Source organism: Oryzias latipes, chromosome 9 (assembly GCF_053564925.1).
Source record: "Oryzias latipes strain Hd-rR chromosome 9, Olatipes_Hd-rR_3.1".
Classification (NCBI taxonomy): domain Eukaryota; kingdom Metazoa; phylum Chordata; class Actinopteri; order Beloniformes; family Adrianichthyidae; genus Oryzias; species Oryzias latipes.
In genome coordinates this window covers 2,076,391-2,103,474 of record NC_136245.1, presented here as the reverse complement: position 1 = coordinate 2,103,474, position 27,084 = coordinate 2,076,391, and the positions used below count along the sequence as shown (strand labels likewise).

At 43.4% G+C, this 27,084-nt stretch overlaps 1 protein-coding gene across 6 annotated transcripts; it reads right to left on the bottom strand.

Moving 5' to 3' along the window:
* Positions 1 to 17,197: 17,197 nt before the first annotated feature.
* ciz1b (cdkn1a interacting zinc finger protein 1b) lies at positions 17,198 to 25,059 on the bottom strand. 6 transcript variants are annotated; one of them, XM_078952408.1, is made up of 15 exons: positions 24,947 to 25,059; positions 23,569 to 23,716; positions 23,403 to 23,472; positions 23,203 to 23,327; positions 20,991 to 21,043; positions 20,406 to 20,458; positions 20,191 to 20,331; positions 20,037 to 20,122; positions 19,307 to 19,400; positions 19,124 to 19,228; positions 18,629 to 18,766; positions 18,511 to 18,556; positions 17,827 to 17,948; positions 17,659 to 17,748; positions 17,198 to 17,567 (listed from the first exon to the last, which is right to left on the bottom strand). In XM_078952408.1, the coding sequence occupies exons 2-14, from the start codon at positions 23,595 to 23,597 to the stop codon at positions 17,683 to 17,685; spliced, it is 1,128 nt and encodes a 375-aa protein (XP_078808534.1). In that variant the 5' UTR covers positions 23,598 to 23,716; positions 24,947 to 25,059; the 3' UTR covers positions 17,198 to 17,567; positions 17,659 to 17,682. The 6 variants fall into 6 exon arrangements, with proteins under 6 accessions (XP_078808534.1, XP_023814626.1, XP_023814628.1 ...); XM_023958858.2 differs by having other exon boundaries at positions 19,124 to 19,400; XM_023958860.2 differs by having other exon boundaries at positions 17,198 to 17,748.
* Positions 25,060 to 27,084: the final 2,025 nt, after the last annotated feature.

Here is a 27,084-nt window from a genome sequence, read left to right as displayed (position 1 = left end):
TTGTTTTATTTTCAGCTTTTATTTCTGCTTCGTTTTATTATGAAAGCTATTTGTGACTTTTTCTTAAAGGAGTCATTTTCTCCGTTTTTCTGTGTTTGCTGTTTTGATTCTGTGGTTTTTGTTGTTATTGCAGTAAAGGTTTGACTGTGAGGCCCATGAGTCTGCGGTCACGGTCCCCTCCATTGACTATCCTGATTGTTTTTGGCTGATTTAACAGTTGTGTTCATGTTGTGTGGCACTGACGGACATAAAGCCCCCCTGCTGCTGTCAGACTCAGAACTTAGAGGTTTTCTCTCCTTCCTTTGGAACTTTTGGGTTTATATTTATCAGCACATCTCTAATTGTGTCAGGTCCTCTAACACCTTCACTGACACCTTCATCACGTTTGTTTCCTCTCTGATCCCTCCTCCTCGGTGCAGAGTGTTAATTGCAGGGTAGCAGTGAAGAGAGCGTTGGATTTTCGGCGTGGGGCGTCTGGGGGGAGCCAACCCTGTCATTTAGCTCTCTGGCTCAGGGCTCAGACTGGCAGGGAAGCTGAAGATTTTCCCAGCATGCCGTGGGCCAGAGTGGACCAAGTGGCTTGGTGGTGGGTGCCTAATGGCAGCTGACACACACACACACACACACACACAGCTGCATGCTTTAATGGCAGCTGCCTTTTAATGCTGCAATGCTGCACTAACAGGGAAGAGGTGTGTGTGCGTGTGTGTGTGTGTGTGTGTGTGTGTGTGTGTGTGTGAGTGTGTGTGTGGGTGTGTGTGTGTGTGTGTGTGTGTGTGAGCCACAGGGGTACTTGTCAGCCTGAAGGGGGATGATTTTGTGGCTGCTTTCTCCTGCTTTCTGAACGTGAATGAATTCTTTGTGCTTTATTTGAGCGGCAGCTTGGAGGCTGACAGCTCTCCGTTCTGCAGGGAAACTCACCGAACGACTGAATTACACCTCTTTCACGCGGCAGAGGAGGGCAACGCCGCATCGCTCAGCGGCAGGCTGAACAAGGCTGACATTACTGCACAGCATCACTTCGGTTTTTTACTGATTTCAGAAAAGTGGCTTCACTTCCAACAAACAAACCGGAACAAATCTCGGAAAACCCTTCAAAGTAGCGTGTCCAAAGTAATTTTCATAAACATTTGTTTTTGATCTGGTCCAGACAGATTTGAAGAAAGGAAAACAAAACACAGGACTGGCCTTTAGAAATGTCCAGCCCTGATGAAGACCTTTCATAATCCTGAAATGCGGCCTTTTGATCCAGATCTGTTTTTTTACAGGTATTTTCAGACGTCTACACCTTTGTTCTGATCCTTCCTCCTGTTCTTATTCCCTGTGCCCCCCTTTCCTCCTCTGACTGACAGACTGACATTATAAGGCAGTTAGACACTCAGTGGGTAGAAAGTAGAGGCTAATTATACACACTCACACACAGGCAGGTATCAGGATAAAAGCTTTTAGAGAAAGGATGAAAGTCAGACATCAGGAGAGAAATTGAGCTGTGAAAAGGGAAGGAGAGGTGAAGAAAGAGGGAAACAGGATGGAGGAAAGCTGAATTTCAAATTCAGTTAAATGTCTTTTGAACTTCCCCTTAAATGCATCACACAAAAACACAATCTTTTGAAACGTTTTCAAGCCTGATTATTTTATCGATTGAAACAGATGCAGCAATGTTGTCGTGACAAAGGTTTGGGTTTTGTTTGACGCCGCCATACAACCTCTTCTAGAGTTCAATTTAACATTTATGTTTGTTGTTTTGTACCTATAATGCTAAAAACTAAAAGGCAGTACAGGGAGTTTTTGTTTAAGCTAAAGCTGGTGAGACATATACACGTCCTAACACACTATAGCTAACATAAGACAACAACAAAAGTGACACAAATTCTTCAAGAACACAAAACTTTAAGTGTTTTTTTTGTTTTTGTAAACCTGATCTTTTAAATCAGTTTGTTTGTTTAAGCTTGTTCGATGTCAGTAACACTATATAATATGACTACACTTCCCAGAATGCTTAGAGGGAACAGAAGCTGGTGATTGGTCCCAGGGATTGATGGGAAGCCTTTGTAGAGAGAGAGCAACTTCACAGATGAGTCAAACTTGATTCACAACAGCTTTCAACATTGTTCAGTTATAACTCAAAATACAAAACCACAATCACTTTTTCCATCAAATATTCTGAAGCAAATTACCCACAATGCCTTAAATAACCATCAAGCAGTGTGGCTTTGTAGCTTACAAAACTACAAAAACTGCCAAACTATAAAACGTCAGAAAATCAGTTCCAGGTCAGTAAACACAACCAGAACTCACACAGAAGGCACATGACTTTATAAGGAGCACTGTTGATTTCTTGAGAAAATTAAAGGATTGTAAATGGACCTTATGGCCTGAAAAACACAGTAATATCTTTATTTAAACCAGGCTATTTTTTGTCAAGTATTGGCTTGAACTGGAACAACAGCGTGTGTTTGATTACAGGCTCTGATGGACAAGATGTTTGGGCTCAGACTGACTTTTAACTTTTGAGTGTTTTGACAACCAATTGCCTTGTGGCAATCGGGCTAAAAACAGTTAGAGGGAGCTCCTCCCACACGTGTTTGGGGCATGTGTATGGACCATACATCACTGTCCAAACAGAGGTGGTCAACAGGAATGTGATGCGCATTTGGTGTGAATGCAGCATTGGACTCTGCTTCAGGCTTGAATGTCGTCCTCATCTAAGTCCTTGACTACGATTCAACCATCATGGTGAATCAGTCAGGTCCCGCCTAACCCTCTGAACTGGAGCTTCAGCTGCAATTTTCATTCTTTCCACTTATACTTGTTCTTTTGACGATCATAACTCTTCAACCGTTTATGCACTTAACGCAGGGGTTCTCAAAGTGTTTGTAGAAGGACAAATTAAGAAGTCGACATCAGACTGGGGGCCAATTTTGGTGAAACACGGTTGAAAAACAAAAAAAGTTGTTTTTAGTAACTTTAATGACCAAGTGTCATTTGTAGAGTTAACCAGATGTTTTCCAGAGGTTGCTGTCCAGATCTTCTACTCGTCTAGTAATTGGATCATTTGACAGACTTTCTTCTGCTCTGGACAAACAATGTCAGCTACTTTCTGGATTTATTCTTAAGGGTTTGCTACACCGGGCTAATTCCAAAGACACAACGTAGCTACCAGCTTCAATCACAGCTTCACTGGATTCAGACATTTCTGTAAACATCTGCTGTGCAGCATCGCCTCCTTGTAGTTGTTGGAGTTATTGTTGTGCTCCTCTCCGGTAAATTTATCATAGTTTTCATGATTTGTAACATAGTAACGATTTCTATTGATTTCTTTGAGCATTGCATTTACCTGCTTGTAAATCAGGGACATGACTTTATCCATGAGGTACGACAAAATAAACATTTGTCCACTTAGCTTGAAAGCATCTTTTCTCCTCGCCAACACAACGTTTTTCCTCAAAGGAACCTGCTCTGGCTCTTTGTTATTGAGGGCCACAAAAAATCCATAAAAAAGTTATACCTCAAAATAAATGCTCCTCGGGCCGCACTTTGAGAACCCCTGACTTAAAGTAATCCCAGTGGATTCTGAAGCAGAGGAAAGCAGCTTTGGTTGATATGAAACACACTACAGTACTGAAGTTATGACACAATCAACGTAAATCAGCCGGTTCTGTCGTGGAGCGAAACGTTAGGATTCACCTTGATCGTGTAAACGGTAGAAAAACCACGTTGGTTCAAAGAGCGTTTGTTGCCAAGTCAAGAGCGTGACACACAGTCGCTATGTACATTTTACGCATTTTCCACGTTTGAAATGTCCGTCTTTCATGACTCACACATGAAATACGTGTTTCACAATTGTTTCCCGCGTTCATCATTCATCGATGTGCTCAGATGTCCGTCGAGGGTTTCGGCAGACGGGTCTTTATGTGAATTCAGTTTTGAGCTGTTCAACATTTTTGGTCGGTTGAAAATTACGCAGTTTACGCATATTTTATGTAGTTTGTTCGCAATTATTACGTTAATCTTGCGCAGTTCTGCGTGAATTTTGTGAGATGCAAACACTAATTTGTATCTTTCTGTCAGGGGTTGGGGGGGCTGGAGAGCAGGTAGGACCCAGACCCAGAGGCAGGAGGCACACGGTTCCAAGGCAAGAGGGTTTATTGAACAAAAAGCGCTGCAGAGCAGGAAACAAAACTAGAACTAGACTTACTGTGGCTTGGCAAGAACAGGAAACATCCAAGACATAAATGACGCTACGATATGAAGACGTTAAGACACTAATGGAGCAGCACAAGAGGAAGGGAGAGACGAGACTTAAATACAGACAGGGCAGACAAGACACAGGTGAACAAGATCAGGACAGATAGGGACAAGGAAGTAAAACTCAGGAACATGACAAAACAGAACACCTTTCAAAATAAAACAGGAAACAGAACCAAACATGACAGAACAAGAAATAAAGCAAAAACCAAGACAAAAGAAACCCAAACCATGACATCTTTCCACGACTGTTCCACGTATGTCTAACAGACTTTTCACGCATGAACCACCAAAGCATAACTTTCATGACGCGAATGTGGCGCACATATCATGATCTAATTATGTGAATGGTCACTAATAAAATGCTTATAAATGAGCATGCATGGTTCAAGTACGATTGGGGCATTGAATGAGGGGTTTGTAAAACAGCTTCCAGCAGTCTATGCCAAGTGGGGATCTCTTTCTCTCCCCATCTGGGTGGGGGGTCAAGGGGCAGTGTTTGGTACCACCAGGAAGGCGGGTCACGGGAGGGGGCTGGGTATGACTCTGGATGAGGTCTGGGCCCCGGATCTCCCCAGCTGCAACTCGGTCCTTGTGGCGGTCTCCCTCGATGGCGGTCTCCCTCGGTGGCGGTCTCCCTCGGCGGGCCGCCTTAAAAGGCGCCAAGCAGCTGACTGAGAGCTGTTGCAGATCAGGGGAATCGGACTGGGAGCTGACCATGGTGCTGACGCCATGTGATTTCTGCTCAGTGCCCTGACTGTCAACCTGAAGAAATTAAATAAAGCGTGGTTTAGGTGTCCTTTGTGTGGTTTATTCGGAATTCTTCCATGGTTTTAACGTGGTTCATTCCTGATATCTGTGAAAATTTCAGGAAAGACCACAACTTTTCTAACTTTTTTCATACAATTTTCATCCGTGCAATACGTAGTTGCTGTGTCGCACAGCCTTTAAGTGAAGTATCTGAGGAATTGAACCCTATGTAGATCAAATCTAGCAGTGTGAATGCCTTCTAAGATTTAGACATTGTTCTGGATCAACAAACCTGACAAAGGCTCTAATGTCGACTCAAAATGAAGCTCTCAGAAATGCTCCAACTGGGGTTTCAGAACCAAAGACATGAACCTTAAAGCCTAAAGCAGTGAATGTAACCCTACCAGAGCCTGTGATGTCCTTTTGTCAACATAGCCTCCAGTTTTCATGCTAAGCTGAAGAACAAGGGCGTGATGACAGTGATGAAGATGTGTTCACGGGCGAGATGGGAACTCTTCAGGAGAGAAGTGGGTTTCTCTATTTTGTGTATTTGATTATAGATCTTCTGAAAATCATTTTGAAGTTCTCTTAAAAGCATGAAAACCGTTTGGAACCCTTCCCACTTGACTGATTTATGTTCACATAAAGTTTTCTTTTAATGAGGCTGAACTGTAAATGGAGTCTTTTCACGAGTCCTTCCCTTGTTGAAGTCAGGTGAAGCTTTTAAGAGCACGAACAAAGAGGAGCTTTGCTGTTTGCTTCAGAAGCTGCTGACTGTTCGCTCGCCACGGCCAAGCAAAGTGGCTCTGAAGGACGGCGCTCTGCGCGCACACACGTACACGTCTAGCTGCTGTTACGGGGACTTTTCAGAGACACAAAAAGCACAAAATCAAATAAGAGATTAAATGTTTTATCCAAATTAAGAGAAGCAAGAGAAAGGGGGGAGGCAGAGATAACGGAAACAAAAGCATACTAGAGGAGAGGATGTGAAAAAAACACAAAAAAGAGGAAAAAATTATGGACAAAGAACATTTATATTAAAGTGGAACTAAAAAGTAGAAAATAGGATCAAAGTTTATTAAAAAAAAGAGAAAAATTGAATAAAAAAGGAGAAAATATGGGAACAAAGACAAACGTGAATAACAACAAAATCATAAAACATCCTTGTAACCCTTGTGCTATCCTATGGGGTCAAGATGACCCCCCCCTTCCATTGACGTGTTCTCCCTACCATGACAAAGGTGGATAAAGGTGGAAAGATTTCATGTAATCCATGGACACCAGTGAAGATCACAAATCATTGGAGAAGAAAAGTTCAGAGCTCTGTCTAGTGGGTCTAAATGACCCAACTCCCAATGTTAACGTGCCTAGGATAGCACAAGGGTCAAAGATCACTTGTCTGAGGACCACTGCAGCGCGAGGAAGAAGACTTCTGAAGACATATTTACAAACATTGATGTCAACATTCTCCCGTACATAAAATCACAGCTTAAAAACGAAACACTTCAGAAGAGGAACCCAGAAAACAATGTCAGACAGAAGATACCGTATGTTTGAATAAGAAAATAAAATGAATAACCATTCATCCATTCATCTTCTAGACCCGTTTTTGTCCCTTTCGGGGTCATAGGGATGCTGGAGCCTATCCCAGCCACTCGGGAGCGAAGGCAGGGGGCATCCTGGACGGCTCGCCAGTCTGTCGCAGCGCCACAACCACACACCCATGCACGCCCACATTCACACCCAGGGACAATTAGAGGAACCAGTTAAACAATGAAGTATGTTTTTGGACGGTGGGAGGAAGTCCCCGGAGAAAACCCTGCACTACCATGCAGTTTTTATATACGTATATATATATATATGTGCATATTTATTACAGTAAAATCATGAAATAGATAGAATTAATACAATTAAACACAAAAAGCAAGAAATGAGAAAAATGTGTTGTAACTATAGTTGTAAATAACAGTTACAAATGTGAGTGGAATTATGTAAAATTGATAAGAAAAATAATAAATGCAGAGAAAACAATGACAGCTATTGGGTAAAAGCCTCAGCTAAATAGGTTCAAGGCCTCGTTTATCCATTTTCTCAATCAATAAAAAGCCTCGATCCTAAAAGATTCGAAGAATAGCAGAAAGAAGTAAAAAGAGGAAACAAAAAGAAGATTTTAAAAAGCTATACATTTAAAAAAAGAGGTAAAGAAATAAAAAAAATAAAGAAATGACGCCAAAAGCAGTTAGATAACAAAAAACAACAGGGTTCTATAGTAAATAAAAAATGAAGTTTGACACAAAAATGAAAAAACAAAGAAAATGTTGAGTTTGACACAACAGTTGGAAAAATATGTGCGGAACCGGTTTTGTGTTTTATTCAGACGAACAATAAAAATAAAAATAAAAAAGACAGAAATGTGAAGAAATGAGACCCAAAAAGACAAAAAATAAATCAGAAGAAATGATTGGAATGAAAAAGTTTTAAACTTCAATGGGAAATAAAAAGGACGGAACGAAAAGAGAGAAAGCAGGAATCTGGTGAAGCAGGCTGTCGGCTCTAACAGGTGCTTTTCTCTCCGTGGCGTTCTGTTCATTGAAATCTCATTGGTTCTCAAAAAGCATCACATGTGTGAACTAAAAAGAACCGCTGCGTCTCAAGGACGAGCGGCAAGACCTTGTGCGTGATTGTTGTTGCTAATACTGATTTCCTCCTGATTGAGCGGCTGGTGCACGCTCACGTGCACACTCTCTACAGGTGCATTGACATGCAGATCAGCAGAGTTAAAAGCATCTTTCAGGGCCCTCTGGCCTTGTGATGCTCGTGGAGCAGCAGGTGGAGAAATGCAGCTCCGCTTTTATCTTCCGTGCACTCAGAGCTGAGCGGCAGAAAACAGCAGCAGCAGCACAGAAAGCAGCAGCAGCAGCACAGAAAGCAGAAGCAGCAGCAGTAGCAGCACAGAAAGCAGCAGCAGCAGCAGCAGCAGCAGCAGCAGCAGCAGCAGCAGCAGCAGCAGCAGTAGCAGCAGCACAGAAAGCAGCAGCAGCACAGAAAGCAGCAGCAGCAGCAGCAGTAGCAGCACAGAAAGCAGCAGCAGCAGCAGCAGCTCACTGGAGGGTGTTGGAGGGTCTTCACTGCTGCTGTCATTCACTCTTTTCCGGAACAAGATCAGAGTAGACCTGCTGCATCACTGCTATGGGAACGGTTTTGTGACATTTTAAACAACAAGAATAATAATTAATATTCATCAAATCGATTGAAGGAAACTTAAAAAAAATAGTTTTATTCCTTCATCCATTCCAAAGTAATTCAATTCCCCAAACTGAACCCAAAGGGGCCCAATAGGCCACACATGAGACGCTACTGAAGATGGACACCGATGAGGGGAAATTCTTCCAGCTACAGATGGACGAAAACCGGTATAAAGACGTTCAGCAGGGACACAAAAAGAAAACTAAAACTGAACTGCACAGTTGTATTTATTCCACAAGTCTGATCATGTTCAGCCCAGTAAATGTGGTCGGTGGAAGTATTTGGGGGTGATGGAGGTGCCAGAGGTCATGGGAAAGGAGGAAGCTGACCTTTGACTGCTGCTGGACTTCAGGTGAGTCACCTGATGAAGGTGCAGGTGGGCGAGGTCAGGGACCAGGGTCAGGTGGAGATAACATCACACCCATGCACATGCACATCCACATGCACATACCTGAGTCTTAATCAATCCAATGTTTTGGTGCATTTAAATTGGAAACAGTAAAACAATGAAAGCAGTGACACACTGTTGTCATGGCAGCAGTTTCTTTTGGCAGAAAGGCTGCTCTCCTTTAGTGTTCCCTGGATTTGTGTTTGAATCGATCTGGACATTCCATCGTGTGGGGCAGAATGAGGATTCAATCAACCGATCAATAGCTCCTCATAGAGAAGGCCTCGGCCGGCGGCGGCAGCGTCTGAGCTCTCACAAGGAAACACAAAGAAGATCCGGCGTGAGAGAAACATCAACACGACCCCCCATTACTGACAGAAAAAGAGAATTAAAGGTGAATCACTTCATCAAATCAATACGATCATTTCTTTGTACCACAATAAAAACCTGGAGGGCGCGCTGCTCATGATAAGACCTTTTGATATGAATTCGGTTTGGAGCTGTTCAACATATTTGGTCGGTTAAGAATTACGCTGATTACACATGTTGTATGTAGTTTGTACGCAACTATTACGTAACTCTTACGCAGCTGTGTGTGATTTTTGTGAGATTCACACACAAATGTGTGTCTTTCCACGACCGTTCCACGTATGTCTAACAGACTTTTTCATGAACCACCGATGTATAACTATTAGGTCACGTAAACGGCGCATGTATCACCTTCAAAGTCCATAATTGACACATGGAACAGCAAAATGATCACACGTGTTCTTTGGTTTATTCGTACTTCTTCCGTGGTTTTAACGTGGTTCAATTCTGATACTTTTCACGTGAAGACCACAACTTTTCTCACTTTTTCCACATATGTTCACGTATGACCAGTTTACTTCCGTGTTATATGTACACAGCGTCTGTAGTGGCTGTGGGACACGGCCTTTAAGAACTGAAGCTCTGAAGGAAGTCTTTTCTTATTAGAACTGTTTAGAAAATCCACCTCTGCTCCTCTGTTGGCTGATTCGTGGCTCTGATTTTATTTAGGACTCATATCTACTTTAGATCAGATCCTCATTTTGTGCATAGACCGCTCTGCGATGATTGGATGCTGTGATCGATCCGTCTGGGTCACATTGAGAGGAGGCTGAGGATGAACAAAACTAAAACATCCAACAAACTGGATTAACTTTCGTCTGAGAGCTAATCGTCCCAAATGCACTTCAATTTGTAAAGTTGAAACTTTTCTGTCTCATCAGAAGCAAAGGTTTTATTGTTTCAAGTAAAGACGAAGTTCTCAAATACTCCATCTGACAGAGAAGGTCATAAATATCCATGTGAAGACATATTTTTCTTTACCATTGAAAATGTCAATTTTTATAAAGCTAAAACACTATGGACGTTATAGATCAAAGGAACACACAAGCAAGCAAGAAAAGAGAGAATCCGGTCCTTAAGTGTCAAAAAGGAGGAAGTATGATGGTTTAACCCTTGTGCTATCCTAGATGACCCCCCCCCCCCTTACATTGACGTGTACTCCCAACCATGACAAAGGTGGATAAAGGTGGAAAGATTTCATGTAATCCATGGACACCAGTGAAGATCACAAATCATTGAAGAAAAAAGGTTCAGAGCTCTGTCTAGTGGGTCTAGATGACCCAACTCCCAACGGTAAAGTGCTTAGGATAGCACAAGGGTTAAGGATGTTTTGCTATAAGTGATGGAACCATGAAAACTGTTGTTGGTGAAGGTTCTCAGGTGACATTGAGTTGAAGTTGAATCATGGAAATTGGTCTTAAAGTCTACTTCCTTAAGGTTTCACATTGTTCTGTTCTCTACTGGAGGATCTTGATGTTCTGCAGCAGGACAATATTCCAAAAGCCTGAACTTCAGTCTGACAGATTCTGTTTGAACATTCATGTTAGGAAAGTGCCTTAATTCAAACACTCCTGAACAAAATCCCTCCACAGACTCCGTCACAAAAACCTCCGTCTAGTTCAGAGGTGGGCACTGAGGGCCGCATTCCTGCATGTTTTCCAACATACCCTGCTCTGTTGTGTTCTGATTGGCTGGACACACCTGAACCAGGTAATCAGCCACGAGTAGGGCAATAATATCTGGAAATCATGCAGACACACCGGCCCTCGAGGCCTGGAATTGCCCACCCCTGGTCTAGTTGCTTCTGCTTGGATCTTTACAGTATTACTGGCAGCCATCGTTGGGGCAATAGTCCATCCATCCATCTTCAGGAACTCCTGAATCCCTGAGCCATGGGCTGCTGGAGCCAAGCCAGCTACTGTTGGGTGAGGGAGGGGGACCCCCTGAACAGGTCACCAGTCTGGACACTCACATGCACACCTAGGAGCAATTCAGAGCTACCAGTCAACCTATGAAGCATGTATATGGACTGAGGGAGGAAGCCAGAGAACTCTCACATGCGCACCAGTTGAACATGTAAAGTCCACACAGAAAAATCCCAGTCGGGATTTGAACCTTCTGTGAGGCAAGAGTGCTAACCACTACCCCACTATGCGGCCCTTGGAGCAATAGTGTAAAAGGAAATTACACCTAATCTAACAACCCCCCTTGGTTGGCATTGAGCAGTCTTACAACGTTAACGCTGTCGGTTCTCAGCTCACATAGCAGCAGTTTCTGGGGAGGAACAACCGTTTAGCCTTTCTACTCTCAGGAAAAGTGGCTACGGGTTTTTCCGCTTCAGTCACTTCCAGGCTTCACCTGCTGCTGTGGTCCAGCACAGACGTTAACGTGAAAGCTAAATCTTTGCCGACGACTCACTCCTCTGGGTGTAAGGCTGCTGAAAACACACCTCCTCTCCATATTTGGGTAAGCAGCAAAATCCAAATCGTTTGGAATTTTCTCTGTCCAGCTCCGTACCAGAGGATGAATTTAAAAACTGACTCAGTCCTTTTATTTTGAAACTTGGCTGAAGGAAATGTTCTCATCACCCCACAGACTGAGGTTTAAAGTTTCCAGCATAGATTGTTCCTGAACAATCCACACTGTTGGCAGGTTTTGGTTGAAAGACGACATGTTTTTTTCTGCTTGTTAACATTTAATATCTTTACGTAAATCCAGTGGTAACTTTATCCTGAAAGTCGTTGCAATGTGATTGTCTTGTTCGAGCTTCTCTAACTGTTTAGAGTTTCTTTTTTTCATCTTAGTTCCGTACTTGTGATAAAAAAATTCAAAACCAGAAAAAAAGGATAAGAAAGCCTGAACTTCAATCTGACCGTCTGTGTTTTATGACTTTGAACCGTTCTTGCTTCAAAAATCCTCCACAGACACGGCCGCGCCCCAGGAACCACCCCGGAAACCGCCCCAGGAACCGCTCCAGGAACCGCCCCAGGAACTGCCCCAGGAACCGCCCCAGGAACCGCTCCAGGAACCGCCCCAGGAACCGCTCCAGGAACCGCTCCAGGAACCGCTCCAGGAACCGCCCCAGGAACCGCCCTAGGAACTGCTCCAGGAACCGCTCCAGGAACCGCCCCAGGAACCGCTCCAGGAACCTCCCCAGGAACCGCCCCAGGAACCGCTCCAGGAACCGCCCCAGGAACCGCCCCAGGAACCGCTCCAGGAACCGCTCCAGGAACCGCCCCAGGAACCGCCCCGGAAACCGCCCCAGGAACCGCTCCAGGAACCGCCCCAGGAACCGCTCCAGGAACCGCCCCAGGAACCGCCCTTGAAATCGCCCCAGGAACCGCTCCAGGAACCGCCCCAGGAACTGCCCCAGGAACCGCCCCAGGAACCGCTCCAGGAACCGCCCTTGAAATCGCCCCAGGAACCGCTCCAGGAACCGCCCCAGGAACAGCCCTAGGAACCGCTCCAGGAACCGCCCCAGGAACCGCCCCGGAAACCGCCCCAGGAACCGCTCCAGGATCCGCCCCAGGAACCGCCCCAGGAACCGCCCCAGGAACCGCCCCAGGAACCGCCCTAGGAACCGCTCCAGGAACCGCTCCAGGAACCGCCCCAGGAATCGCCACAGGAACCGCTCCAGGAACCGCTCCAGGAACCGCTCCAGGAACCGCCCCAGGAACCGCTCCAGCTGTTTGTGCTGAAGGTTTTTGACGCTGTCACGTGTCACAGAACGGCTCACGAGTCCGTCAGGAGCACCAGGCGCTCGTCTACCATTCAGCAAACAGCACGGAGGTCAAGTTCTGTGCCTCCTGCTGGAGGACGCGTCCCGGGCTTTGTTTTAGAGGAGGAGCTGTGAGGAGCTGAAAGAGGCTCATAATTCCATGTAAAGACACCATGAAAGGCTCAAGGTGTGAGCATCCGAGCGCATGATGTAAACATGTCTCTAAGCACGAGTGCAGGACAAAAGAACGGGCGGATTCGGATCTTTCTCAGAACTTTAGCAGATTATATCGTCACTTCTTCAGTTTTTATTCGTAAAGGGAAATATCTAATGTCTAAAAACTAATGTTTACTAAAATAAAAATGAACTTTAAAGGTCTGGATTTTGATTTTATGGTACATTTCCTATTTTTGATGCTGCACATTTAGTGATTGACAACAGAACTGGTGCTCCTGAATGCCTTTTGTAGATTTTTATTACTTATAAATCCAAAACAATTATTTTTTCTATTCATTATCTTGTGTTTGAAGTGAATAATTCCTCTTAAACTTTGCATTAGCCTGTTATCTTGTTTTAAATAGCAATAGCTTAGAACAATAAAAAAAACAGCTGACTGTCAGTATTTGATATGGTTTTATCATTTCTGTTATATTGAAGCATGATTTTCTGAAGATACCTCATCCCACATGTTAACATGGATGCTGAGCTGCACTGACTCCGCCCACTTTAACCAGGTATCCAAAGCTGCATTTTCTCATCAAAACACTGAAAAAGCCATGAAACTGTGCGAGAGTTGACTTGTTTCCTTTCAATGGGAAACCAGCCACCAGTGGTCATTGGCTTTCTCCACGTTCACTTTAAAACAACAATAGTTGGAGGCTTGGTGATGATAAAACCGTTTTTTAAGGGTTCAACACAGCTTTTACCTGTCTTCTAAGGAAGGGAGGTTGGAAAAAACAAACACAGAAACATTCATGTTTTAGGAGAAGACACACAACACAGGAGGGAGGATTTTTTTAAATTTTAATTTTTATCCTGCCCTGTCTATAAAACACAATCTTTGAAATTGCTGGTGTGTTTTAAATGTACAAACCATAAACGGCATCGTTTTTTTTTAATTGTTTTTTGTCTGTACATCTGTTGGGAAACAACACTAGTTTGTTTCATGAGCGATGAACTCACTGCAGCCGCTTACAGGATGAAGACAGAGCTCCCTCTAGTGGTGACCAATGGCATCGTTCAACTAGTAAACAGCTGCGTTTGACAGCAAGCTGGACTTTATTAAATAGATTTCCCAAGGTGAAAGTAAACATAATTGTGTTTATGAAAAATAAACTAAAAAAAAAAAAACCTGTTTTAGTCTGAGGAGACGTGCATTCCAGTCAAAGCGTCAGCTGCAGGTCAGTCCGGTTGATGGGAGTTAAAATGATGGAATTCAAAGACTTTTTTCAGGATGAGCAGCTGATCTGAGATAAACCCCACCTGAACACCACCACAACACCACACCTGTAGGAGGGAGCAGACAGGAAGTTGGAGGATAAAACAATCCAACTCTCCCTGTGCAAAGGAAACAAGGAGACTTTGGAGACTTTTTTCAGGTTTGTTGTTTAGGCCAGCTGTTAACCCTTGTGCTATCCTATGGGGTCAAGATGACCCCCCCCCCTTCCATTGACGTGTTCTCCCTACCATGACAAAGGTGGATGAAGGTGGAAAGATTTCATGTAAGTGACATAAGTGAAGATCACAAATCATTGAAGAAAAAAGGTTCAGAGCACTGTCTAGTGGGTCTAGATGACCCACCTCCCAACGTTAAAGTACCTAGGATAGCACAAGGGTTAAACTTACATAGATGTATTAGTCAACCAAAAAAAAAAGGTTGCTATGGAGATAAAGCTGCCATTGTGAAAAAAGTGAGTTTTGTGGCTGGTAGGGGCAGAAGGGGAGAGTAAGGGCAGGGGAAGGTGGGCCCGTACGACGCCACGTGCACGTTTACTGTCTACTGTAACTTTTGGATAAACGAGGACAGATTTAACGGTGAACAGGCCACCTAGTGGTGACCTGGTAAAGAGTCCTGGCTCCAGTCACTAATGTTACCTCACATAAGTACCCTCAGAAACTGTATAGGCAGAAAGAAAGAGGAAAAAGATAAGAACTTTTTTAAAGTTTTTCTATTCTTATTAAATTACAAAACCAAATTATTTAAATGGTTTCTTTGGTTTGACTTCAATGTTTTATTCCGATACAGAAATTCTCCCTTCAGAAGAGCAGGTTCATAAAAATAAACAGATTTTGCACTAAGTTGTGTTTATATTTTAAATCCCTCAGAAAAAAATGCAAGAATACTGTCCATTTCCACTGATGACAAGTCGTAAGAAAACCCCGAGAATTGCATCATCTTTGGTGGGAACACTGGAAAATATGGCTTTGATTCCTTCTCTGACCTCCTTTTCTTCCTCCTCTTCATCCTCTGCTCTGTGGATGAGGAGGCAGCAGACAGCTGCAGATTGGCACCTGTCAGTCATACGACCACGCCCCTTTTATGTCAACCCTTAAAATAAAAACGTATCGTTCATGAAAAATCAGCTGAAAAGAACTAAAAACATCTTAAATCTGGATTAATTGAACGCAACAATGAACACAGCAGCTGATGAAGACTTTTGCTCCTTTTAGTTCTTCATCAGTTTTTTTTGAATGTTTACAAATGTCCTTCAGTGGCCTGAAGGAAAAGGAAGTTTTGGCTAAAGCATTTTCAAATTCCCATCATCACCCCCAGGACGGAAAGTGGTTAAAGTGGGATCGACGAATCAAAATCTAGAGCTGTGATGTTTTTTTTTATTACTATAGAAAAAATTCTGAAGCTCCAACGTCTTTTCCTTGGAGTCTTAAAATGTTTTTCTTTTTTATCCTAAAGGTCGTCCTTCAGTCACAAACAAATGTCCAATAACCAACAGCCAAGGTCAACACCTGAACACATCACGCAGACAAACCTGCGGTTATGAGTTATTGATTTCTCTGGGCGCCACAGCTGCCCGCCGTGCTGCACACGCCGGAGCGTCACCATCAGAGGAGGAGGGGTCACTTCGGGTCAAGGAGAAACCCAGAACATCTCCAAACATTTCTAAACAAAGTTTTTCTTCTTGCTCAACTTTTCCCTGAGAAATAATTCAAACATGTTTTTTTGTTTGTTTTGCTAATGTATAACAAAGATCCAACTGTTGTGACAATGCGGAACTATTTATGACAAAATGTTTGAATTACACGTTTAGACAAGCAGTACAGTTCTGCTCCGGGTCCAAACACCTCATCATCTGTGTTTCTCAGTTTCCGTGACGACGACGCAAAGCTCTTCCTGTGTTTTCCACTGGGTGACACAGGTACGGATGGATCTGATGACGTTCAGATGTTTGTGTTACAACCGTTTAAATAAAGTTAACCTGAATTGAATCTGTGCTTGGATGAGAGTTCTGGACTCAGAAGCTGTTCCAACAAATACAGAACACCAGCTGAATTTTCAAAATAAAAGATGCAGAGACCTCAATTATTTAATTTCAATTCCATTTTATTTCTATAGCTCAATATTTACAAAAACAGTCGTCTGAATGGGCTTCATACCATTATTTGTACAGCAAAGATGAATCATAAAGATCCTAAAATCATAGAATTCAATGGGTAATGGCTACACTAAACTACATAGACTAAAATAAACAGACTAAACTACACAAACTAAACTAAACTAAGCAGACTAAACTAAACTGGCATCTCTGCCCTCAGACCCTCCTTCTCTGTAAGGAAAAACTCCTAAAAAATCGGATTCCAGGAAAAAAAAAAAGAAACCTCAGGGGGGGTCCACATGAAGGAGGGATCCTCCCCCAGGACGGACAGGCCATGTAGAAGAACTCTTAGAGAGAATAAGCTTGTCTACATTTAACAAAATAAGACCTTTTTCTCTCAGTGGGATTCTGCTTTTGGTTCATTAATGAACCGTTCTGTGCATTTAAAGAGGCGTTCTAATCAGACCATGAATGAGCAGGAAGACTCCATCCTTCCTTATTCAGAATCAGTGACTGCGTCCGTTTCCCTGCACACTACCTAGTGTTCTAAACTACCAAGTACACTGACTAGTACACTATGTAGTGTACTAAACTACATAGTCTACCTAGTACACTCACAGTGTAGTACACCAGTACACTACATATTGTACTATGTAGTGTACTAGGTAGTCTGGTACACTACATAGTGTACTAGATAGTGTACTAGGTAGTCTGGTACACTACATAGTGTACTAGATAGTGTACTAGGTAGTCTGGTACACTACATAGTGTACTAGATAGTGTACTAGGTAGTGCTTTGGGCATTTTTTTAGTGCTGTCTGAATCTACAATCCCAAAATCCAGTGCCCTAGAAATTTCCCAGAAGTCTCAGCGAAAAACCAGTGTGCATCGATGCTCACTAGATCAGCAAATATAGACCACAATGCATTGCTGTTTGATCAATATTTGTGATATTTTTTTTATTAAGTCATCAACATTTTCAACGTCAGAACACAGTGGATTCACAAATGATCATTGTGAAAAGCATATTTCACGAGCCAGAACATTATAGATTTATGGGGAAGATATTTCTATAAAAAACTTTGTATTTAATTTATTTTTTCACACCAGGTCAAGATTAAAAAATAGAGTTAAATAAGAAAACATCATTTGGGTTCAAACGCTGTCAGAAACATGAAGCACACTGTGGTCATTCCCTTCCAGTCAGAGTTTGGAAACATCCAAGCCTTTATTTTCACTGGAACCTCACGGGCCGAGGACGGATCCCTGTGGGACACCCGTGTTTGGTAAAAGACTACTGAGAGATGGAAGACAGAACAGTTTGGTAAATTCAGCTCAGAACTTTACAGATGAGCGTAGTCAGAACAGACAGTCTGGGATGATGTCACCTGTCTCAGGTGACATCATGTTGGTCAGGTGAGGCCAGACGTTTCCTCTTTCTCCTCCTCGTCTCCACTTCCTGTTTGAGCTCGATGTCGCTAAACAACAGCAGCAGCCAGCTGTTAGTCTCACCTGCTGGATCACCTGAGCGGCCAAAGCTCCACTGTGGGAGTTACCTGCAGGTTCTGGAAGTGTGCGTGCGTCCTGCAGTGCGAGTGGCGAGCTTCGGTTTCTCGGTAGAAGAACTTCTTGCAGAGTCGACACACGAAGCCACAGACGGGAACCACGAAAGCTCCTCCTGCAAAAAAAAAAGACCTGTTCACACTTTGAACGTTTCCACACGTTCGACCACAAACAGCAGCCCCGTATCCAGGAGGCGGAGTCTGGAGAGCACGAATGAGTGAAGCAGCTCAAAGGTTCTTTAGGCGAGCTGCAGAGATCCGAGGCTCTGGAACATCAGCCTGAATGCACCATCAACACGGTGGTGGGAGCATCATGTTTTCTTCTGTAGAGACAGGGAGGCTGGGAGGAGCCAGACGCAGATCAAGCCCCGCCCTCCAGATTCAAAGCCAACTAGAAAGTATCCAATACAGTTTCTCACTGGAGGCAGGTTTCAGAGTAAAAAATAAACCTGTACGATGTGCACTAAATTCTATTGGGGGGGTGGGGGCAGCTGTTTTTATTGGATCAAAACTTAAATAATTTGGGGGGAACAATTTTGATTGACAGCTGGATGGATCCTACAAACCCCGCCCTTTCCTTTGCCCCGCCCACCAGTTTACGTGGCAAAGATGAAACATTTCACAGATCATGAAAACCCATCATCTCCCACAAGGGGGCGGGGCTACGGTCACACCTACCGTATTCCACGTGCGGGTCGTATTCTTCGCCGTCCGCCTCCTCCACCTGCAGCCCACATCAGAACCGGTCAGTCCGTAGAACCGTTGGAGCCCGCTCGGACCCACAGACTGAACCCACCTGCGAATGCTCCCCCGGTGACTCCTCTTCATCCCCCTGCTGACCCTCCTCTGCCACCTCCACCTCCTCCTCCTCCTCGAAGCAGCCCACTGCATCCAGAGTGATGAGCTCCTCCTCCTGCGCCTCCTCCAGCTGCACCTGACAGGTGAGATCACACCTGAGCATCTGTTGTGTGATTCTTGTGATTAATGTTCCCTTCTTTTTGTCTGGTTGTGATAGTTGTGTGTTCATTCTTGGCTTGTCGTTTGCCGGTTCCGTGTGGTCTGGCCTTCCTTTCGATCCGCCTCTGATAGACGTGTTTGTAAACCTTTGGTTGTGTTGTGCGTCTTTGGAATTGTTGTGTGTTTAGATAACGTTGTGTTGTCTGTTGTGTGGTTTACACACCTCCTTGTGGTAGTGTAGAGGTTCTGCTGTTGTTCTAATTATTTTTGCATCTATTTGTGCGTCTGCTTTGTGTGTGCTTGTGATGGTTTTGTGCGAGTCGCCCCTGCTGACCTGCTGCTTGTGCTCCGCAGACTTCATGTGCTCGACAAACTTCCTGGGCGTCCTGAAGTGTCGCTTACACACGGGACAGAAGGGCCGGCCCCGCTGCTTACACACCTGCGTCACGCACAAGCACACAACAAGGGGAGGCAGTGAGGAAGACTCCAGGCTGCTTCGTCTCCCCAGCTCTCTCACCTTGTGCCACTTTGTGCGCCGATGGACGATGACGTTTCCGGTGTAGCGGGTTTGGCAGGTGTCACACCAGCGCTGAGGTTGAGTCTGGCGCCCCCTGCAGGCAGACAGAAAAACAAACACTGAACATTGAGGGTCGACAAAAACACACACACACACACACACGTCTGTCTTTCTGCATCTGCTTGATTGTTACACAAAATCAACAGGAGCCACAGTCACATGACCAGGAACTGCTTTTACCTCAAACTTCTTCCTCTTTAGTCCAGGGTTTTTGCCCCCACCCCTACGGCTTTTCCCTACGCCTCCTATTGTAGGGGCATTTGTGGGGGTCAGAACGCCGCCCTCCGCCGCGACGGTGTTCGCGTTGCTCGGTGCTGCGGAGGTGAAGCGCTGTTCTTCACGTGTGCGTGCTCTGATGCACAGTGATTTTCATGCACATGTGAGGAATGACTTTGTGTTTTACCTTTTTAAAGTTATCAAACTGATGTTTTTATGAATTTCAGAGCGCTGGCAGCTACGCTCTAGCGTGGATGACCGGCGACTATTGATGATGTCATCGAGTGGGAGTGACGTCCGAATTAGAAGACACTGTTTTTCCACTACGCTCCGATTGGAGGGCTAAATGTAGGGAAGGGAATTGGGATTCTGGGTGTGTCTGTCTGCCTGTTTAGATGTGTGTGTGTGTGTGTGTGTGTGTGTAAGTGTGTGTGTGTGTAAGTGTGCGTGTCACCTGTCCAGACTGTAAGAGCGGATCCGGCTGGTGACCTCCTGCAGTCTCCTCAGGTGTTCTCCTCCTGACATGTGCTCCTGAAACATCTGCATGGCGCAGACCGCCTGTGAGGACGCGTGCAGACGCTAAAGCGTCCTGCAGGTGTGCTCCTCACCTGCAGGGAGTGACAGCAGAGGTCACAGACGTGACAGCGGAGTCCCGGGGTTTTCTTTTCGGCGCCCCGCTCCGGCTGTCCGAACTCCCGGCTCTCGCTGCTCCTCTGGATGGTGACCTTCAGGGAGCCCGCGCTCTGCAACTGCACACAGCCGTTCAGCTCCTGCACTGTAGGAGGCCGGGAGGAGTCTGATGAAGAGGAGCAACAGTTCTGACCTCAGCTGCTCGACTGTCTTCCGCTGCCCCCTGCTGGTCGGGATCAGGAACATCTGCTGAGACAAACTTCATGAAGGAAAACGCAGAAATGCAAACAACGTGACAGATATGGAGGGATATTTATGCTACCAACATGCAAACAAAACTTTCTACGTTTCTACAGTGAAAATATTTAATAATTGCTTTTTCTTTGCTTTCAATTTTTTTTCTCAAATTGTTTTCTCATCCAATCAGCTGCTGATTGAACCGATACAAAGTCCAAGTCTGCCTCCAAGCACAATACAAAACAGAGACCCCTGATTGGTCAGAATCTGGACCAATCAGCAGCTGTTTGATGGCAGCTTTTTTCAGGCTAAACTGAAACTCATGAGAGCAAAATCAAAGATAAGAAGAAAGCGAGATGAGACACAACGCATCTAAAACATTTGGGTTGCAAACGCAAAAATATTTTTTCAAAGCAAAAAAAAAAATTTAAGCAACAAAAAAAAAAATTGAAAGCAAATAAATAGTATTTGGAAGCAAAAATGTAATATTTTCGTGGTGGCATAAATATCACTCCATAGGCAGAAACAAACACAAACAAACCTGCAGCTGAGTCACATGACCAGGAAAGCGTGAGTCTGCTGGCCGACGCTGAGCTGTGGAAACAAGTTAAACCAATCGATGCATACGTGCATCAATATGCTCTTTTGGTCCATAATGACCTCAATTTAGCAGCAAAACGATCAACGAATGGGTTTTACTTTTTAAAATATTTGTATGAAAAACTAAAGCAACCGTTACCACGGCAACAACATTGAACAAAATGCTTCATCTGAAGAAGCTAAAAGAGGAACAGACTTGCTGCTGGAGTCGTCATCGCCGTCAGACGGCACATCCTCGACGGCTTTGTTTCCTGGTTTAAGCTTGAGCTGCTTTCTGGGACTAAACCAACTTTGAGGCTTTCCAGACACATTTAGCACTTAAATCTGATGAAGTTTGGAATCGCGACGCTACATTTCATCTCAACATCACCCTTTCTCTTTTGAAGTCTGGGGCCGTGAAAACATGTAGAAGAGCGGCTGTATGATCAGATCAGCTGATTTACATTATCTCTGATCTTCTTCAGTCCCTGTGGCAGGAGAGTGAATAGAGCAGCAGCTATGCTGGTGAAAAGATGTCTGAAATAACTGAGCTGTCTATCCCAGGAAATGATCCATTTCACACGTTTAATCTAAAGCCAGAGTCAGAATGAGACCAAAGAGAACCGAAGAGCAGCAACATTTCTGAGCTTTAGGGCCAAAGAGGTTGTGTCAACCTGCAGAGGTCTAAACTTTGTACACAAACACCAGGGGGGTATTCCAGGAAGCAGGTTCTGCTAGCTCCCACGGTAAGTTTGAGGCTAAGGAAGTTGATAACCTCAGCTTTCAGTTCCAGAAATGGAGGTATGTTTCAGGGTAGGTCAAGTTGCCATGGCAACTCATGCTCTGAACCTGGTCTGGAGCAGGTTTAGTTGAAGGCTAGTTTGTTTACAGAGAGGTGAAGCAGCATGGCGTGTCCATTTGAAGAGGATTTAGTGGATGAAGAAGCTCAGATAATACTTTTTCCACCATGAGAGGGTGATAAGACCACATATGGATGTTGGAAAAATAAACTTTTTTTACTTTGATCTAACTTAGTTATTTGCTTCAGTTAAAATAATTAAAAATCTTTTCTTTTTGTTAAGTCAGGTTAAAAATAACATGTAGTTTTCAGACAGTTATGTTGCTTTCATTCAAAATAATTCAATGAAGTAGGTGTAACTTTGGTGCTTCTGTTAGATTGGCACTGCAAAGGATTGTGGGATACCATTCCCTTTGCCCGTCTGGACGGATTTTGGTTTAAGTGTGGTTTTTTGACCAAATGTGTTTAGTTGTTTAACTGTTTTACTGAGTTTTATTAGTAGTGGTTATTTTGTCCTACTAGGCTTAAGTCTCTGCACCATGAGTGAGAGGGAGGGAGAGGATGATGAGTTTATATAGCAGCCCTACAGCCAAATGGTGTAACGACAATGTCAGAAAATTCCTAAATAAATGAACGCACGCAGCACATTCTGTTTTGTTCTTTTTATTGTTATAAAAATGAGCATATCTGCCGGCTCAAACTTAGACATATGAGAGTTCAAGAAATATAATTAATTAAGATGGAAAAAAGATTAATTGAATTGGAGTAATATGACATTTAGTTAGATAAATATGTAAATTTGAGTTGTATTAACAACTATTGAGTTTTATAGACGTAAACAATTAGGTTGAATAAATTTAACTGAATTATTTTTTACCAATAGAAGTAATTCAATTAAGTTGGCAAAATTGGATAAGTTATATATATATATATATATATATATATGCGTCACATGAAAATGAAAATAAGATCAGAAACTTGTGCGTTTACTTTCTCTGTTCTTCTACTAAAAGCAGAAACTCTTTCTTTTGCTGATGATGCAGCCGTATTACTTTTTTGATGGACGTATAATCTTCATACACCGTCATTAATCTCAGACTCCGTCTCACTAAAGTACAGCGCTCTCTTTTTTTCTCCACGTGTTTCCATGGTGACCCCTTAAATCGGCGATCCATTGAGAATGTCTTTATGTACTTGACATGTACGTGCATTAACCCAGGGTTACCAAGTGGAGCGTAATTTTGGAACGACATATCCAGAGTAAACAAGTTCAGGCGGATTTCAGCCAGAGTTCAGGCTTAAAGTCAGGGTAGTTTAAACATGCTTCCTGGAATACCCCCCAGGTATTTAACGCAAAGTATAAAAACAAACAGACCCATCATGTTTGCTTATCTTTGACTCCGCCTCTCCATCAGACCCTTCCTGGTGGCTCCGCCCACCCGTTTCCTCTGAGGTAGTGCTGAAGTGAGTCTGACTGCCGGAGCTTCCTGTTGCTGGAGCCTAAAGACAGACGTGCATCCTCACAGCGAGAACACGAACAGGCCAGCAGCCTTTCTTAGGAACTTTGTTTCCTACCTGCTGAGTCTGAGGGACGGGGGGGAAGGGGATCCTGGCTGCGCTGCATCCTGCAGGGACCAGGGAGGACCTGCGGGGGGGGGGGGGGGGGGGGGGGGGGGCAAAGCAGCTGACAGGTCAGGCAGCCGCTCACATGATGCCAAAGCCGGACCACATGACCTCTCACCTGTCTGTCCTCAGCGTCCGCTTTACCATGGCAACAGATGATCCAGCCCACTCTGATCTCCACGGTTATCGTCGAATGTCTGCTGTGACCAAAATCCTCCTTTATTCGTCTGCAGCAGGTTTAGGACACGTTTAACACGACACGTCATCTTTAGAGAGCACACACACACAAAACCCGTGGTATTAAAACATTCACTTTAGATTTAGTTGGTTGAATGCTATAAATCAGGGCGTCAGACTCATTTTCACTGGGGGCCACATCAGCATAGTGTCTGTCCTCAAAGGGCCAGATATAACTTATACATGTAACTAAATGTAATGAAAAATAAATGTAACTACTCCTTAATGTTAAACAACTCATTATTTATTCATTATAACTTTTTAAAGTGACGATTACAGTTGCATAGAAAACATGCTTGCCTTTTATTCTAGCATAAATTCTTTTACATTTGTCCGCTTATTAAAACCCACATAACTCCATTAATGAAGGATCAAACTGTCCAAGTGAAAAAAGACAAATAACATCAAACTGAGCCAGAAAGAACATGTATGACCGTGTTACATTTTACATAAAAAGGCTGCACACAGCCGTGAATCCAACGGATGGTATGATGACCACAATTTGTCTGAAAACACACAGAAGAGCTGCAAACACTGAATAATTACAGCAGCTACACATAAATAATATGTAATCAACTAAAAAAATGTATTTTAAGAAATTAAAACTTTTATGTCCTTGTGAGCCACATAAAATAATATGGCGGGCCACATTTGGCCCCTGGGCCTTGAGTTTGAACTGATTGTTTTCCTGTTTCTCTTTCTTTATTATATAATCTTCCACAATTTTTTTGCTGCTTAACTCCTTCTACAATTTTTCATCTATTTCAACCATCCAACTATTCAGCTCTTTCAGCTTTTTTTAGCTGTGACTTTTTGTCCTTCAAATCCTTGAATATTTCAAGATATTCCAGGATTTCTGCCCCCATTTAAATATATGGGGAATTCTTGGTGCAGAAGGTCGCTGGTTCGAGACCCGGCTCGGCATTTTTCACAAACATATCTTTTTTGTTATTGTGTTGTTTTCACTTAATTTATGGTCAACTTTGATCATTTCTTTTATTTAATTTTTTTGGGACAATTATGACCCTTAAAGTTTCATTTTCATTCAGCAGTAAAGCATTCAACCCCGCAGTTAGTTAGCAGTAGTTAACAAACAGAGATCCTGTACTAAAAACAATTTAACGCAGCTGTGTCGACTAATAAACGCTATATTGAATTAATCAAAACACATGAATGTCTACTTTGTTTAGGTGGAGCTACGTTAAGCCATTAGGCAAAGTAAAATTAAAAATACTACTGTATTTGTGTTTTTTTCTTACCGAGCAGTTCAGCGGAAGTGCACTCTGCGTTTGGCCGAGGCAATGGATGGGAGCTGTCGCCCCCTGTCGGTTCGGCGGAAAAACTACAGCCAAAAATACAAAAAAAGAAACCGAACTGCGTGTATTTTTTATATCAAGTTATGTCAACGATTAGCTTTGAGTGTTTTCCTAAACTATTATAAAGTTTTATTAAAAATTGAATAAATAGATAAATAAATAAAAGCATTTTAGTTGATTTACTTCATTCAATCCCTTTTAGAAGCCCAAAGACCCACTCTGATGAAAACCATGAATATTATACAGTAAGTTGAGTAAATAGAGAGCCCAGGTATGGGTGACGAAAAGAGTGGGTGGGGTTGATCTGTGGCAACAGTCCCGCCCACAATTCAGAGGTTAATATCGGATGAACTCCTGCCGCACAGCAGAAACTATGTCCTAGAAAACATCACAGGTTTGATGATTTTGGATAAAAACAGCTTAATCATAATTCAAAGACCACTGACAAGGCCATGAAAATGGATCAAAAGAGGATCTGAATGGGACTTGAAAGTGACAGCATTGATGTTAAAGTGGATTAAAATCTGAAACATCTATCACCAGATGTTTTGTTGTTTATCCTTCTTAGTTTGACTGAAACAGTTCATGGACATATGGCTACTGGTTGGCTTCTCCGTCTGGAAGTTATTTGCTGGTATTTCCTGCATTCTCTGAGCTCCCAGACGAGCCGCAGTGTGTGTCGAGTTACAGACTGGAAACCTTTCCTGGCATTTGTATAACAGGGATTCACAGCGGGAAACATGTCTGAGAAGCTGGAAGGAAGCATCAGGAAGAGCAGAGGGACGGAGATGCAGCCCTGCAGACCTGAGAATCAGGGAAATATGCTGCGTGTGGAAGACGTGATGAAAAACATGCTGCTGCCGATCCAAACCCGTTTTAGTCAGGATTCATTCTGTTTTCCAGCATCAAAGGATGGATTTGGTTCAACAATAACTTTTTATTCATTGCTGCCTTTTCACTTAATGGCTTAAAAGACTAAAAGATGCTAATTTAAACCTGCTTCATGCTATATAAGGTCCACTTTTTATTATTAACGACTGTATATGGATTTAGACTTTAGAGAAAAAAGACTCAATGGATGATAAAAACTTTAAAACGCACCCCTTGTGCTATCCTAGGCACTTAAACGTTGGGAGTTGGGTCATCTAGACCCACTAGACAGAGCTCTGAACATTTTTTCTTCAATGATTTGTGATCTTCACTGGTGTCCATGGATTACATGAAATCAATCCACCTTTATCCACCTTTGTCATGGTAGGGAGAACACGTCAATGGAAGGGGGGGTCATCTGGACCCCATAAAGTGATGCAGAAATATTTCTCTTTACCATCAGATAATATTTGATGGTACATCGATAACAGTACGACGGAGTATTAGGGCCACCAAAAAAGAAAATAAATATATATTACGAGGTTTAAAGTTGTGAATTTATGACTTTTTTGCTGGTAAATGAAAGTGGACGTGAGCATTCAGTGCAGCGAGTGAACGGCGTGCAGCAGCAGAGCAGACCGACTAAACTTTATTCATGTTTTATTCATTGATGGGGGGCTTGCAGGATCTCTGCAGCCCGTTGATGAAGACATCGGTGTCCCTGCAGATGTCCATTTCCATACTTTCTTCCTCCATTAAACCAAGATTTCTACGTCTGTGACGCTTCCGTCTGAGGAGGAGCACTTTTTGGCATTTTAAACGTTCTAATGCTAATAGAACAGACGATTTTCCTCTTTGTTGTTTTATGTTGAAACGGGACGTTTCATCTGGAGGAGGGGGGGGTATGGAACACTGTTTACCTTCAGCTTTGGGGTTCTTCTGTGCATGACAGGCTCATGATGTCATGGGACAAATGGACGTCTGGGTTTGTGAAGGAAAAGGAGAATAAAGGATCGGTCCTCTACACCCAAACGTGTCTCTGAGCTGCTTCTTTTACAGATGAAACTCCGCTTTACCGACACCGAACCCCGGAAAGACGGCTCCACTGACAAGAATTTGGTTTTGAGTCGCCAAAAGGTTCAGAATTTCTTTCTGTTTGAGACCTATTCAGAAATAAAGCTTCACAAAACGCTCCAGATCTTTCATCTTCA